The 16,919-nt window shown below is 34.8% G+C and overlaps 1 protein-coding gene across 1 annotated transcript in view; it reads left to right on the top strand.

Annotated features, from left to right (window-relative positions):
- Positions 1–16,919, top strand: part of LOC121314917 (angiopoietin-1-like) — a 95,846-nt gene that overhangs the window by 53,700 nt on the left and 25,227 nt on the right. Inside the window, exons 2-4 of the mRNA XM_041248663.1 lie at positions 1,046–1,201; positions 1,717–1,838; positions 3,831–4,063. Of these exons, the coding sequence (XP_041104597.1) occupies positions 1,046–1,201; positions 1,717–1,838; positions 3,831–4,063 (511 nt within the window). The remainder of the gene's footprint in view (positions 1–1,045; positions 1,202–1,716; positions 1,839–3,830; positions 4,064–16,919) is intronic.

Genomic DNA, 16,919 nt, shown 5'->3' on the forward strand with positions numbered 1-16,919 from the left:
AAACTTTTCCTGCATATCCAAATACACATTTATTGTTATGTATAGTTTACATGAGCACATTGATTGCATACAGTACTGTATTTGTGTTAAATCTGCCAATGGTATCCTTAAGATATTCGTTACCATATGTAAGATACACGCATATTGTTGAGTAGTTTTAACGTTTTACTAATCAGTCTTTCTTTGAATTCTTGTCTTGACAAATTCTGGGTCACAACTACAGTGCCAACATGTATCTTGGTTTTATTGACGTTATTTCCTTTGTGTCAGTAATGTGCTGAAAAAAAATCATTACAATTTTAAGGTTGCTCAGAGGGTATTTGTAGTATATGCTTAAGCCTTACTTTATATAAAACAAATTTTGTATAAAAGAAAAATCATACTTTTTTACAGTGCATCTGAACAATAATTAGTTAGTTACAGGTGGTGAGTAGACCACAAATATTCAACAACTGTCATTGATATATTATATTCCTATATATACCATCATAAATATAAAAGTATTTGTTTGGATAAAAAGTGATTTCTGTAACTGTAATTACAGAAACATATTAAAATCAGATTTTCAAAGAACCTATTACCTGCTATTGTTGCCAGTTTAGGGAATAATGTATTGTATATTTTACCTGTATAGGGAGGATTTCATAGAAATGACACCATATGCACACTACTGTAAATAAGATGTGAATAACATGAATGAAACTGTACTGTAAATAAGATGTGAATAACATGAATGAAACTGTACTGTAAATAAGATGTGAATAACATGTGATGAAAATGTACTGTAAATAAGATATGTTGTCATTTTTGTCTCAATCTTAAAATTCTAGGTTATGCAAAATGATCCCTATTTTTGGGTCATTCCCATGACCTCCCAGTTGTAAATTTCAAAGCTAACCACTGCAATATCTGGCTGCCAGTATCAGAGAGCACAGATTTAATGAAAAAAGCATGGCAATATTGATAGCAGTATTTTTGATGGTAAAGTCTATTTATTTTACATATCTAATGCTGACCCAATTCTTAATCTGCACATTTCTTCTAGATTGAAAACTATATTCAGGAGAACATGAAGACCGAGATGGCTCAGATTCAGCAGAATGCTGTCCAAAACCACACAGCCACCATGCTGGAGATAGGCACCAGTTTGTTGAGTCAGACAGCAGAGCAGACACGGAAACTTACAGATGTTGAAACTCAGGTATGTCCCTGAGGATAAATGACATATCAAACAACCCAAAAAACATCAATTATAGTGGCTGTATGGTCCAACTCCAATATTTGTTCAAATACAAACTTTTCAAATACATTAAAAACATAATTGAGCGATACAGCTTTCTTGTTCTTATTCAAGCAGGTGTTTGTTGAAGGAGAGATATGTCTTTCAGAGGACATCAGAAATATTTAGGACATAACTGAACTAGGAAATGGGAATGGTTCAGCTTTAAATGTCATACAGGTTTTGCTAATATATATTTGTATTAATGCTAAAAAAATATTAAAAAGTTACAGTGATATTGAAAACGATATTGTAAAATACCGTAAAAAACTATGTATTAGTTGATCCGGTGTATAAGTCCCCGCACATAAAACATTTCAGTAGAGAAAGTTTTGTGAACATTTTATAAAAATAAAAATAAATAAAAATTAAACTATCTGGTATCTGATAAATAAATAATTGACAAAATAGTAATTTTCTTTTACTTCATCTGTCAGGTTTTAAACCAAACATCTAGACTTGAAATCCAGCTGCTGGAGAATTCATTGTCAACGAATAAACTGGAGAAGCAGCTGCTGGTACAGACCAATGAAATCACCAAACTTCATGAGAAAAACAGGTAAGCATGAATCACGGGTACCTGCTGTTCATTTAATATTCTTAACAGAATGGTATATCCTGGTGGTGTATATGCACAGTGCAGAGAGCCATTTTTCAACTAAAACTTATGTAAAAGAAATACAAATGTGAGATGTAACCTCAGGGCTCAATGGGAAAACATTTACATGTATGAGCTAAAGATACTTATGATGAAAATGCAGCTGGAGCAATTTTCCAAGACACAATTTGCTTGATAATATTTTAACAGAGGGAATCATTGATGAGATATGATGGAATGTGTATTCATACCAACAATAAATCATGTTTATTCTTCACTCATAGGCCTCTGTGACATCACTTAATTTGAAAAATGATTTGCAAACATAGATTCCAACAACTAGAAAGTGCAAGTGCTTGATTACATGTTTTAGGAGTAAATAAGGATCGGTTTTACAGTTGATATTAACACTGTTTCTGACATCTTCTGAAACATTAAAGCTTATGCCCCATAGCTTACAACTGTTCAGTGGCAAATATTGTTCAGAAAACTAAAACTGCTTTCACGCTCTGCATAAACCAATACCAAAAACCTACTGCTTGATAAATATTACTCATGTATAAAAAACATGCTTGTACACCTAATGACCAAATGCTTTGTTTGAACATACTGCTATTCATTTTTCTAGCTGTATGTTAATGTAAAGACAGCTTTTTCATTCATTTTTTTTCCAAAAAAATTAAACTGCTGCAGCTTTCATTCAAATTAGATTGCTTTTCAGTTGGTCCGCATGTTAAGCACCAGGTCTTAATTTTTCACCTCTGACAAATAAGAGATCAATCTAAAAAAAAAAAAAAAAAAAGTCAAACGAACTGTTATGATGTGTGTGTGTGTGTGTGTGTGATTAAAAAATACAGCAGGCTTACTCATATTTATTAATAAACAGTTTGATACGGTCTTGTTTCATTCATTACAATTTTGGGCTGTCAAACCCCAACCCTAACTTAATCTCCAAGTGTAGACAACAAAAACACAGACTAAATACATTTCTAGCAAATTACTGTATCTTCAAATTTGTCCCACCCACAAACGGTACATTTGAATCGATGAGATAAGCACACTGTTGTTGTTCTACCTTCTAGCTTCTGCCTACTCTTCTAAGTAGCACGATGCAAACAATGAGGGTTGCATATGAAAATATTGAATGTATGTCAACATAAGTAAGCAATAAAAAACAAAGAAAAATTAAAAAACCGAAGAACTGACGTTACTGCAGGTCAAAAAACAGGCAGTGCTATTCTGCTCTTCAATCTAGTAGAAGCTACAAATGTTATTGGCTAGCATCCATTTTTTTTAAGTAAATGAAAGTTATATGAAAGATGGCATGATGATTTGTCTACCCTTTATTTTATTTTGATTGGAAAATAAACAGGATCTCTTTGCAAACTGCTATGCTTGGTCGGCAAATCCAATTTAAAACAAGTCCCATTAGGGTTGATAATAAAATTCCCACAGTGTAGGAAAAAATATTGTATAATTCAGTAGATTGCGTTTTTGCAATTCTTGTGTTTGTAGAAAGCTTTCTGTAAATGTACTGAATCTACTGGTACTGACCTCAAAACACTGTATTGGAAACCAAGCATTTTACCAAGATAAAATGCAACAGGGGTCAAGTAATAAAGATATGCTATAACATGCAGTGTTTTTTCCTTGTAATTTATTGCAGCTGATGCTGTGTCAGAAGTCAGAAAGTACAAACTGTTAACAGATTGCTCATAAAACCAAGAGATGTTCTTTCCTAAACATTAAAGCATATGTATGCTGACTTCTCACCAACAAGATAGGACACGCAAATCATAAGACATGATAAAAGCTTCCTCTTTCACTTTGCGACACGTTAAAATATGAGCAAAATCAACTATCAACAGAAATGCAATAACTGTGAAAGGGCATTCAATTAGGATGCAAGTTCAAGTTAACAGTTAAAATAGATGAAAATTGTTATTTTCTCAGCTTCATGGAGAGTAAAATCATTGGGATGGAGGACAGGCACAAGGAGGAGCTGGAGACTTTGAGGGACGAGAAAGAGAGTCTCCATAACCTACTGGGACGACAAAGTAACATTATCCAGGAGCTTGAAAAGCAGTTGAACAAGGCCACTAGCAACAACAGCATTCTGCAGAAACAACAGCTGGACCTCATGGAGACGGTCCACAGCCTCGTTAACCTCTGCTCCAAAGAGGGAGGTAAGGCCTAACTCCCTTGTTTCCTTGCAGGAACCAGACTCCTATCAGAGGGTTTGCTGCCTGACTTTGGTGTTGCATTTTCTTTACACAAAATTACTTCTGGGTCAACAAAGGTCCCTTTTTTCACGAATTTCCAGGCATTATTGAGAATTTCTTTAATGTATTTAATGACATCTGACACTGAAAAGGCCAAGAGCAATTTAAAACTCGTCAGGACCAAATTAAGGAGCCTTATTGTGCAGTGGGTTACATCATTGCAGTGGGTGCAGCTGTTTTTGTAAAGCCCAACCAAGAACCACTTCTGCTTACATTTTTGATTTTGCAGTAGCTTCCCATCACCCTGCTTAAAACCGTAACGACGATGCTTACTTTATTGTAAGCAATCTAAATACAGAATATTGAATTTTTATTAAAACACATTCACAGACCTTTCAGAACAAAAGTATATTCCCTTGTTTGTTTACTTTTTAAATCAATAAATCAAAAGCCATTGATAAGATTTTATTGAAATATGAATCTAAATGGAGTACATAGTTTAAAATAAATCTTTGAAACTTTTCTCGTAGTTATACGTGTAGAGCCAGAATACAGCATTACTATAAAAAAAAAAAACGTAACAGATCTGACAGTGATATACTAACTTACTTCCCTTACATCACTCTATGTGCTGCTTATACTGCAAGGGAATAGGGATTTCCTGTATGATACAACTGGTGACAGAAAATGAACAAAAGGGGTTGTCAGCTTTAGTAATTCATTGTTTTTTTTTTCTCTCTTTCACTGTATCGGTCACACATAATTTAAAGCATGTGTTAAAGTAGGTGCACTGTCAAAGCACATCAGAGAGAGCAAATTTAGGATAGGGGAAAACGTGTTTGGTCACAGTGTTTGACACTTTGGCCTCAGAACAAGTGAGAAATGAGACATTTAGAACCTTGTGATTACACACTGGAAAAAGGGAAATGAGGCTTATAGACAGTTCACCAGGTAACATGAATGGGCACATGAACAAAACCATACATCCACACACACATGCTCAGCATTACATCTCCACAGTGGGTGCTTAGTAGATGAAGTAAATCATTTAGGCCTCTGAATTATGACTGTGATAAAGATCATGCATGTCCCATAGGCAGAACAATCAGCAGGTCCCATGTGGGTAAGGTAAGAACATGTCTAGTAACACACTTCAGCAGCGGCTAGAACAAGACTTGGGGTTTCTGTTCAGTGTATTGAAATTAGTTTTGTAAGATTAATGATTCATTTAATCTATACAGAGTGAAATGAGACATGGTGACTGTCTCACTCATTCTTTTAAAGAAAGCAATGCTGAAAGTGCAGTGGATAAAGTTCATAAGTTCTACACCTCGTGAATTTGTCATTCTGAAAGTACCACAGGGGAAGAAGTAGCCTGTTGGAATTTACGCACTTAGACATTACCATGGTGTTTTCTAATGTTTGTACACTACACCATTTATTTACTAAATGATGTAGAGTACATACATATAACTGAATCTCCATCGGACAGCATCAAATATTAGAATATTTCATAATGCATTTTATCTGAATGTGGAACATCAGGAACCTATACCCTCAAGCAAAGTTTGCAATGGGTTGTTTAAAAGTCAGAATTGGGTACATTTATGCCCATTCGTGTTTAAACTTCGCACCCCTTGCTGCGTGAGCATATTTGCAGAAAGAAGAATTCCGAGGACCTCAGTTGTTGAAGTAAATCACTGACTTTTGATTGTTTCACAGGTTGTAATCCAGAGGAGACAGATCTGATGACCAGGGGCCACAGGTTCTCTTCGCCCATTATCCTAAAAGTAGTCTTTGAAATATGTACAGTGCAATCAATAATGCAGCTGTTTAAGTTGGTACATAACATTCCTTTACCCCATTTTTAGAACTGATGAAGCAAAGCACTGCAGCTCATACATGTATACTTTATGGACAAGTTCACTTAGTACTTAAGGAAATATATATTTTTGTACAATAAGTCATATTCGTTCTATAGACACCCCACTGGACTGATGTAAATGAGGCGTTAGCTGCCCCGCAGAGCATCCTCTGACAATGCTGACCATATGTGAAATATTTTTACATTGACACATCTTTGGTTTTTACATAAATAAGCAACTTGGTCTATATTCCTACTATAGTTTCCTAAAAGGTATGGAATATAAATACACTGTAAATAAGAAAAAAACATGATTTACTTGGTAAATAATCTCCACTGCAATTTACACTTCTTATCAAAGGTCCCTGTGCCTGGGTATCCTAACTGGGCTCATGGCTGCTCGTGCTTCCAACTGAGAATATTTTGGTGAAGCATTTATCCATTTATACAAGGAACTGGTATTGGGTTAGTTGACAAGAGGCTGCCGCAATAAAACATTCTTGTACTGTACACAACCACACATTTCCACTTTTGGTCTTTATTTTGGATTGAGTTGGGCAGGTACATCATATTGGAGGGTTTATACTACAGAATCAGGGGGCCAAGACTGGTACAGTAGCCTTCTAATTTGTCAGTATATTGACAATGATTTGAGAAGGTTGAAAAAAGGGAGAGAGCTGTGACAGAGCAATAGTAAGAGCATTGCAGAAGTCTATAGTTATATTGTGTGGTGCAGTTTGTTATCTAGAGGTAGCAAGTTAACACTGAAAAGACATCACTGATAGGAAAACCTGTGATCGGTACTTAAGCAAGCTAATATATCTTCTGTGAGTTTGAGCTCTTTTAAAGATAGAAAATGGCATACATTCAGAATGTCTTTTTTCTGTGTGTGTATGTGTGTGTGTGTGTGTATATATATATATATATATATATATATATATATATATATATATATATATATATATATATATATATATATATATGATACTGGAGAGGAGGGCTATAGTAGAAAATTATTGACCAGAGGGAAGACTATTGTTACTAACAGGGGCCTTTAATTGCATTGCAACCTGGAGGGGCTTTTAATTTTCCACTATGGCTGAGTCTGCAGTGCATAATTGATATTTGCATCAGAAAATAAGGGAGGCAAGATTGGATAGTAAATATGACTTTATATATTTTGTTCAGATATAGCTGACACAGCATACATAAATACATATTAACGCATAGACTTTGTTTAAATATAGCTGATACAGCATAAATAAACAACTAAATTACATTAATAAATAACAGAAAATGTTTTTGAAGTTCATACCGCTGTTAGCAAAGTTGTTCATCATCTGGTTTGCTGACTTCTGCATAATCCAGTTTATATCCCGTCCGTTTTTGTGTGTTTTCGTGAAGTTGAATTTGTTTGAATTTCAGAAAGTCAGAAAACAGTGACAGTAATGTTTTAATCACCATTTTAGTGTTTGCAGCATCTTTCTTTTGTAGTATGTTTTGTAATTAATTTTCTGTTAACTAACAGAATCGGTGTTCAGCCATTTTCTCTTGTGAAGATTGCACAGGATTAAGGTGTTCCTTTGAAAAGAGGTGGGACTGACATTGATGTGAGCCAATCACATGACAGATGGAGACTATTGACTGCCAGTACTTAATTTTGTATAGTTAGTGGAACTTAGAACCTTTAAGTAAAAAAATTATAAGTAAACTTGGTTTTACTGAATACTAGAAGTGTTGCTAATTAAGACTTGACCCCTCTCATGTCTTATTTAAGCTGTGACTGCTGACAGGGCTACTGAGCTGTAATCAACAATGGAGCATATCAACGCGCTTCCACTTCTTCGATTGCATTACGAGAATAGGAGGAGGAAAAAATTACCCTACCTTAAACCCACAATATTTTATCCCCATCAGACATTTCTAGATTGAACTCTAAAACAAGTTATACATAGATACAGATTGGATACAGGCACTACAGCAAAGCTGTGTGATCTGCTTAAGTCTGTTTTAATATCACAAACAGCCTGCAGTCATGCCATACCTGTACCTGTAAAGGTTATAGTAGCCATTTATTTTCATTCAACGGGTGCCACCCAGACAACAGTTGGGGACAGATCAGGCATCTGTCATTCTTCATACTGACAAAGATACTGACTGATGTCACAGATGCACTTTTCCGTAGGGCAAGGGTATATACTATTTCTAATTGTGGATGTGGAACAAAATAGAACCAAACACAAATATTATCAGTTGTCTGGCTTCTCAAACGTGCTAGGTATAATACAGTGCACACATGTTGCAATATCCCCAGATTCAAGGAATGATAATGTCATAATTTTTTTAACTGTGTAAGTTGTATGTGATGATCAATGTATTATCACTGATGTAGTTGCCAGGTACCCTGGCTCATGCCACAACTTTATCATGGAGAACAGTGCCTTGTTCAGAAAATTCAATTCCTTGTGATATTAAAATAAATTACAGTTTTTTATTTTCTATGGACATGCATTATTATTATTATTATTATTATTATTATTATTATTATTATTATTATTATTAGTCATTTAGCAAACACTTTTCTCCAAAGCGACTTACAGAGACTAGGGCATCACAACTACTATTCTGCGCTTTAGGTCCTAGCATCTTTTCTGGACTTCTGTTTTTGGCCTTTTTATGGAAGAGGTTGTGTTTATTTTTTTGGTTAAATCCTTGCATATTTTTAATTTAGTAGTGGCTCTGGACCTTTTGCCGTCAAGAACAGTTTTATTTGCTAAAATATCATCGAACAAAAACTCAACTTGGGTGGCTAAGAATGTATTTTTCCTTTCTTTGTTTCCATTGTTGAGATGACATGTGCACTGCCTTGTTGTTTTCCAGTTAAATGGAAGTTCAGACTATTGAGATTTGACTAATTGGTTCATTAATGAACCTAAAAATCAATTGTTGTTTCAGTTAAATCAGTCATAAGCAGGAGTCGCAAGGGCTTTGTGAGTAGAAGAAATTAACCTGCCCCAGTTGAAAATCGAGACGTATAATTAGATGGCAAAAAAATTGCAGTGAAAATGCATTGCGGCCTCTGTTTTCTCTCTAAAAATGTGCCTTCTGAAAATCAGGCTGTATCTGTGTACATTTTCCCTTTCCATTCTCTTGCTAATCAATTAGATAAACATGGACAGTGCAGGAAAGACATTCAAGCAGCCATGATATTAAGTCCCTTTAAAGCGTAACTTGAGAATGGTACAATCTGTTTTTATGACATTTCAGATATAAGATCAATGAGCCAAGCTCAAAAAGCATAATACCAACCAGTGAAAATGAAAAATAAGTTTCCTAATTTGACTTTTGAAACCCTTTACTAACTTGGACTTTTAAATTATAGAGTCAGCGCGCAATGAATTTTGACAGGGGATTCATTATCTTGCACATTGCAATGTTCAATAACAATGCATTGCCAAACTCATTACTATACATATAGTACTAATACAAGAATTCAGCAATGCATAAAGCAATGGATAAAACTTAAAAAATACCTAAAACAGCATGGTATATCTTCAATAATACCAACTCTTAACTATAAGCTGCTATCATTTCTCATTACTATGTGTACATAATGATGTGTACATTGTGTTCTTTAGTCCTCGCACTTTTGAGGACAGTTTATGTCCATCTAACTCCATAAACACATTTTGGATTACTTCAGATGTGTATTTGAGCTCCTTTGGGTAGCATAAAATTGAGTGCATATATCAGACCCATTAACAGGGCACATGCTTTGGCCACATTTGCAAGCTCGTTTATCACTTCCACACCCTGCATTACAATGCCGACATCTTCGGTGGTTCTCATGGTGCCGCATCTTCCTTCCTGATCAGAAATATTCCCATGACACTTTGCCCATGGTCCTTCTGTATGGCATCTGCCTGTGTGTCCTGCAAAAAATAGAAAACTTTAAACTTGCAGTTTAGCAGCATTTGACATTTATAACGAGCCCCTGAATGGTGCTGGGGCAGATTCAGGTCCAGGTGTTCTAGTGTTCCAATGATTTTACACATTCAATTACCTATCCTAAAACCAGATCATAGGAATAACACAAGAAGAAAGACATGAAAGTATTTTCCTGCTGTTAGAAAGACTATGCACTCAAAAAAAAAGATAATTACACAGATGTACAAACCAAGTATCCTTTAATCAAGCAATTATTCACACAGTGCTTCTCTCCTGTCACTGTTGGGGAAAAACTGAAAACACATTATGGTTTATCAATTAGCAGATTAATTAAACAAGTTTCTATAGGGTCATACAAAAATGTCAGGGATGCGAAAGTGACTTATGGGAGGGGGAGGATATCCCCAAAGGTCCTCATAACAGACTAATTATAACACACTAAGCATTGACAAATGTTTTCATTGATATTGTCTGTTTTGACAGTCTTACAAAAAACAGCAGGATGCTGTTTAATTGTATTTTTACCAAAAATATCCCTGACCACAGCACATTTTTTTTTTAATTTTGCCATTTAAAAGATTGCATTCTCCCCAATTTATGTACTCCTTGTGACACTTTTGACTCATACCAGCTCCACAACTTTCAAGATGTTCTTGATTTTTCTCCCCAGAGCTCCTCCTTTCCTTGGTAAACACAGTTATCAGCCTTGATGTGTGTTTATCTAGTTGTGCTTGAACTTGAGTTGTAGTGGTATAGCTGTGATGAGCAAAAACTCTGCATCGTAAGTGCTCAGAATACAGGGAGCATACAAAGTGACCTTTTCTGACCCTACTCAACATTAATGATCTGATCAAGTGAAATGAAGGATATGTTGAGCATGGTAAATTTGCTGTGATTTTATCATGGCAGAAATTGTTTGCTCCAAACTCAATCACAATGTGAAAAGGCACTGCAAAGTTTTATACACATACATGATTCTAGTTTTCAATCTACATTTTGGTGGATTTTTTTTTTCTTCTCAAAAAGTAAATATTTTTAGAAAAATAAGATCATGGAAGAAAATGTAGGCATGGCACTGCTAAAGAAAAAACTTCCAGAATTTGATTGACGTACTGCCTTCCTCTTTAGTTATAAAAATCCTTATTAAAAAAAAAAAAAATGAAATATAGGCAAATTCAATCTGAAACTTTATATGACGTGACTGAAACCCTAAGTTACTCTGGGTAGAATTTAAGTTGAATTTTACAATCCCTTTACTTGCTTTTATGCTCATTTTGTGTTGGGTCAAAGGGGTGATGTACAAGCCATCTTAAAGGCATAGTGCTTGTAGTTTATTTAATATCAAAGAGTAACCCTGATACCTGTGTACCCCAAATCTGTCATAAAGATTTTCCAGAAAATTTGCCTAAAATCAATCTTTCTGTCTAATCTACAAAGTAGTCCTTGGGCCATTGTCAAAGGAATATTTGTTCATGCATAGTCTGTTACCAATTAAACATTTGGAATTAAACTTTGTAAGACACAATAAAACCAGGTAGGTAAATATCACCCAGTATGCCTTTAATCTTAACAAACAGCCTCACCTGAGTCTCCTCAAATAGTGCTGACAAACTGGTTTTGAAATGCACAACCAGGGCTTTTGATTGACTACTTCTTGCCTCCTATATGAAAATGTCATTGCTTACTAGGTCATTGTTCCTTTTTTTCACTTCATCAAGGAGTGCAACTCTTTCATGTTCTAGAATGTCCTGGATTTCGCCATTTGGCTGGAAGGTAATTAACCTCAGCTCTTGGGGTTTTTTTACATTTTCTGGCTTGTGCTTGAGGGATTTGGCAGTCAGTTCTAGGCACCCAAGACTCAGTAACTTGGTTCTGTAGCTCCCCATTTTGAACTTCAGGCTAGTTTTCCATCCATAATCGCCTGTGACAGATCCAGGCTTTTTCAAATATGGGTGTTTCTTACCTAGGCCTCTGCCACAGAGCAGAACGCTGCATCCGATGGATAAGCCTTGTATTGGAAAATCTCCTCAGCTAGTGTTTCTGGTATGTCTGATTTTATACCTACAGGGCTCATCAGAGTGCCATCTTTCAGCTATGCTTTGTTGCCACTTTCATGCTTAAGCTCAGTGTCACAAAAGAAGCAAGGGATTGTAAACTGCTAAAGGCCATGGTTGTAACCTTAGTTTGCTACCTCACGCTGTGTCAGGGGATTAAAAAATACAATGCACAAATATATATATATATATATATATATATATATATATATATATATATATATATATATATATATATATATATATATATATATATATCGATTTGGATGTGCACGTCATCCAAATGAATTAAATATTATTATAATAATAACGATCAGCTATGCAGGCATACTTCACTTGTTACAATGGATTGAACTTGAAGTGAAAATCTCGGCTTAAGGTAAAAAAAAAAATAATAATAAGATAAAAAAAATCTTGTACACGTTACAAAATGAGATACAAAATATACTGAGTGCTGAAGAGAACTTGACATATATCACTAGTTGTTTGACCTCTTTCAAACAATATAAGTTAATTAAATTGATTTACTTCATCTGCTAATTAAATGCTTTGAAAATATGACAAAATATTTTAATAAAATTATACCAATAACTTGTGACCCCCTCTTTCATAATTTGAGATTCTTCCAAAATATAAAAGTGTATCTGTAATTAGCAGGGAAAAAAAATGTCAGCAGAGAAACATTACAATAACATAAATCACATTAACACCCACATTACCAAAGACTTGTTTTTATCTGATCTTGGAATTTCAGCCGCGAATGGCCTGGCAAATGTTTATACTAATTTGGAAAATATTTGTGGGGCCTAGGTTATGCATTCACTTGCAAGTCACAGGTCTCTGGAGGCCTAGGTTTAAATCAAGCTTAAGTCACAAGACAAATTAGTTTAGTTTGGGGTTCTCAGCCTAGACCATATTATTATACATTTTGGCATAATTTGCTTGAGAAAGCCCAGAACTGAATTGTGGGATGTCAGAATGTGGTACTTCTCTCCAGTGATTTACCCTTGGTTTGTCCTCATCTTAGCATTTGATCTGCCATGTTCACATTCACTAAAATCTGGTTTATTCACATATTTCTGGATATTTATAATTTGGCTGTTGGCTTGACCTGTGTCAACAGATTTCTTAAAGAAGTAATTAATTCAAAGAAATATGTAGATGTTGCTAAGTTTTCAAATTAGCTTTACTGCAGTACTATTGATACTTATATTCTTAACTTTGTCATATAGTTTGAGGTATTTAAAATAATTAATAAAATAAGTTCAAGGTTTGCAATCGCATGGATAAACTACAAAAACCTGGATAATTAAGTGATCTTATTGGCTCCTAAAAGGCTTATTTTAAAACACTAATAAGAAGCATTGTATCCATACCAAATAAGTATGCCTCTAGCATGCTATGAACTGAGCATTACTGTCTTTAAACCTTGTAACTATAAAGCAGATCTATTACCACAAGGCACATTAGAATTATTAAAATTGCATTATGCCTAAATTAATATCTCAAGAGAATCTTCGTTAAGATAGGTACTGTAATAATGTCCGGAAGGATGTTATTTCATTTCATGATTTATTTGCAGTTGACAGTATTTCTTATTAATATCAAGTCTGTCTCTGGAAGCAGAAGTTATGACTTCTTTTTACCTTATTTTACACTTTGATATTTTGTTTTCATTTCATTGCAATGCAATTGTTAATCCTATGTTCTTTATCTTTATAAAAAATGTAAAACAAGTTGACAGTCACATGATATGCCATTACTCCTCAGCTATCCTATTTCCATACAGATGGTATCTGACCACATTTTTTTTGTCTATTTTTACAGGAACACAACTATTACATCCTACTATATAATTTTGATAACACAATAAAATACTTGTATTACTACTGGTTTTACAATAGTAATCACATTCATAGGGATATAAGGTTCTTTTTAATTAATAGTTTAGCTGCTGTACAGCGGGTGTAGGATATAGACTTGTGATCCTACCGTATTTTTCAATAATGGTGAATACCAAGACTGCGACAACATTCCATTTAAAATAAAATCTAAAAAAAACACTGTCAGCATTGCAGAAATCCATTTTGGGGGGAATGAAGATCAAATAGCTCACAGTCATTTATCATTGATAGTACTGCTGCACTGTTTCACTTAAAATCTATTCCTATTCAGGGATATCAAGATATTTAGTGAACAAGGGGTCTGATTGGGGTTAAATAGACAATAGAGGATTCCATTAATTTGAGTTTTTCTTTGTGAGGTTTACATTTCTCATGACCTTCTCCACATTTCAGAGTATTCTTATTGAAGGAACAGCTCAATCCAAATGACTCTTGAGCTTTTGGCTTTTTATATTCAGGTCATGGTCGACAGGATAGACATCTTACCTTGCACTGTAGGGACTTAATAGATATCACGTTGCAGCACAATTCCAAGGTGATATGATACTATAATTCCCACCAGTTAATCAGGAAACTGGCTAAACATTGTACATACTTTAAAGGAATGTAACATCTCATCTTAAAGTTCTACAAGCATATACAATTTATCACCTGTTTTCTTGTCAATCTTTGTGCAGAAATCATAAGTGGAACCTATCTGCCTTTCATTGGGATTCCAATGTTATCCTGCTCATTGAAGTGTCAGCAAGGACCATATCGACAACAGACAGTGACTGAGCCTAATGACTGAATCAGTTTTTGTTTTTGTTTTTTAAATAAAAAAATAAGAGTAAAACCAAAAACCTTGTCGTATAAGGACTATAACTAAAGGATGCATCTACTTGGAGACAAAGATTGTACTCATTGGTAGAAAATCATTGTCACATACTTTATCCACTGTTGTCTCCTCGTACACTTCATGTACATTGGAGTTATCGTTTAATCTATTTGAGCCACAAAAACAAAAAGAGTTCTCCTGAGTGGCGCATCCAGTAAAGGCACTCTGTGTGAGTGCAGGATGCGACCTATAGCCTGGATGTCGCTGGTTCGAGTCTGGGCTATTCCACAGCTGACCGTGGACAGGAGTTCCCTGGAGGCATCGTTCAATTGGCTGAGTGCCCCGGAGGGGGGTCTAGGTCGGACAGGGTGTCCTTTGCTCACCGCGAACCAGCTACCCCTGTAGTCTGGCCTGTTAGCTGCCCGGGAGCTGCATTGTCCTCCAATGCTGTAGCTCCTGGGTGGCTGCATGGTGAATTCGCAGTGTGTAAAAGAAGTGGACGGCTGATGGCACGCACTTTGGAGGACAGCGTGTGTTCGTCTTCGCAGCTCCTGAGTCAGCACAGGGGTGGTAGTGGTGAGCTGAGTCTAAATAATAATTGGGCATGTCAAATTGGGAGGAAATAACAAAAATAATTGGCAATGACTAAATTAAAAAAAAAAAAAAAAAAGACTTAATAACTATTCTTAAATAACTAGTTAGAACTTTGAGAATAGTGGACACTATTTTTATGTATGCATTTACTGATTTGTTGTTTCAGGGTGCATTTATTTAACAGTAGCTTTAGATGTATTTGTAGCTACTGTGTTGATCAAGCAGCATGCTTTATTTCTTGATTGTACTGTATGTGTTCTTGAGATGCCACTAATACTGTATATCTTTCCAGGCGGACCTCAGATTTTCCAAATTCTATTATATGGTGAAATGTACACACTTGGGTGTACATACTGTAGGGAACACTTCTTATAGTATGCTTTAAACACAAATATACTATTGACAATATGGCCCATTAATAATCATAAAAAACATATTATTTTTCTGCAATTATGAATTTTGTGTTACTTTAAGTAATTTAGCTTTATTTTCATTTTGGTCTATATCAGTAATATCCTGGGAATTAGATAATTTAGCCACATGAATGATATTAATGTGTGAATTAATAGCGAGTGTAACTCATTAATCAAGCCAAAATAATCATCTGCAGTTATCAGACACTATTAAATAATAATGCAGAATCAGCTATTTTGGAAATTGCATGTATTCACTTATTATGATATTTCATAAAGCATGAGGCATTTAAAGAATGTTGAATTTTTTCAAACCATGCTTGATTAAGAAATGTGTATAACCTTGGACAGTCTGTACAGAGCTTAAGTGTTAAACTAAACTGAAAGGTAATTAAATAGAAAGATTAATATTTGTCTGTATGGATGAATCCTATAATGCACTGAGAAATAGGTAATGAAACTGTCATAAAGGAACACAGATAGCTTTAACAGCACCCTAGATAAACATATTTTTACTTTTTATGTAAGTACTAAAATGAATACTGACACCAACCAGATTTATGTTTACCTACCACTCCAATAAATGACATATGCTATAAACACACAATCATTCCTAAATAAACAATATATATATATATTGCACCTAAGGGTTAAACTGTTTAGTAATGTGCAGCCCACTATATACATTAGGTTAAACTAGTTTTCTGGATAAAGTTTGGTTGTGCACTTTTAGACAAATAACATTTACAACAAAATACTCCAAAGCGGTTAACATTCTTGTTTATTGTTCAAATGACAACTACTGTATGTATTCTTCAGCCTATCAGTGAGTCTGTAATGGCTGTTCTGTGACCTGTACTGTACAGTAGGGGGTGGGACAAAGTCAGTGCTGCATTGTTTTGATTTAGGTTGCTAAAATCTAGTTTTCAACATTGGAGGTAAAATACCAGAAATGGACAAGAAAGCCAAAAAAAGCAAAGTATATTTCGGCTAATGATCGTGTCAAGATATTTCCAGAAGAAACTATACATGCAGATGGAGGTCATTATTGTGCATATCTTGTAATGTGTCTTTTTGAGAAAATATGACCGATCGCTATTTAGATTCAGAACCACACATTAATGAAAGGCTACTACAGAGGCTGCTGAACAGAATGGGTTAGTAAGGAAGTCAGAACCACTATTTGTAGGCTTTTATAGTAGTCTAAAATATTGTCTACTTAGGGT

This window comes from Polyodon spathula, chromosome 4, assembly GCF_017654505.1.
Source record: "Polyodon spathula isolate WHYD16114869_AA chromosome 4, ASM1765450v1, whole genome shotgun sequence".
In the NCBI taxonomy this organism is placed as follows: Eukaryota; Metazoa; Chordata; class Actinopteri; order Acipenseriformes; family Polyodontidae; genus Polyodon; species Polyodon spathula.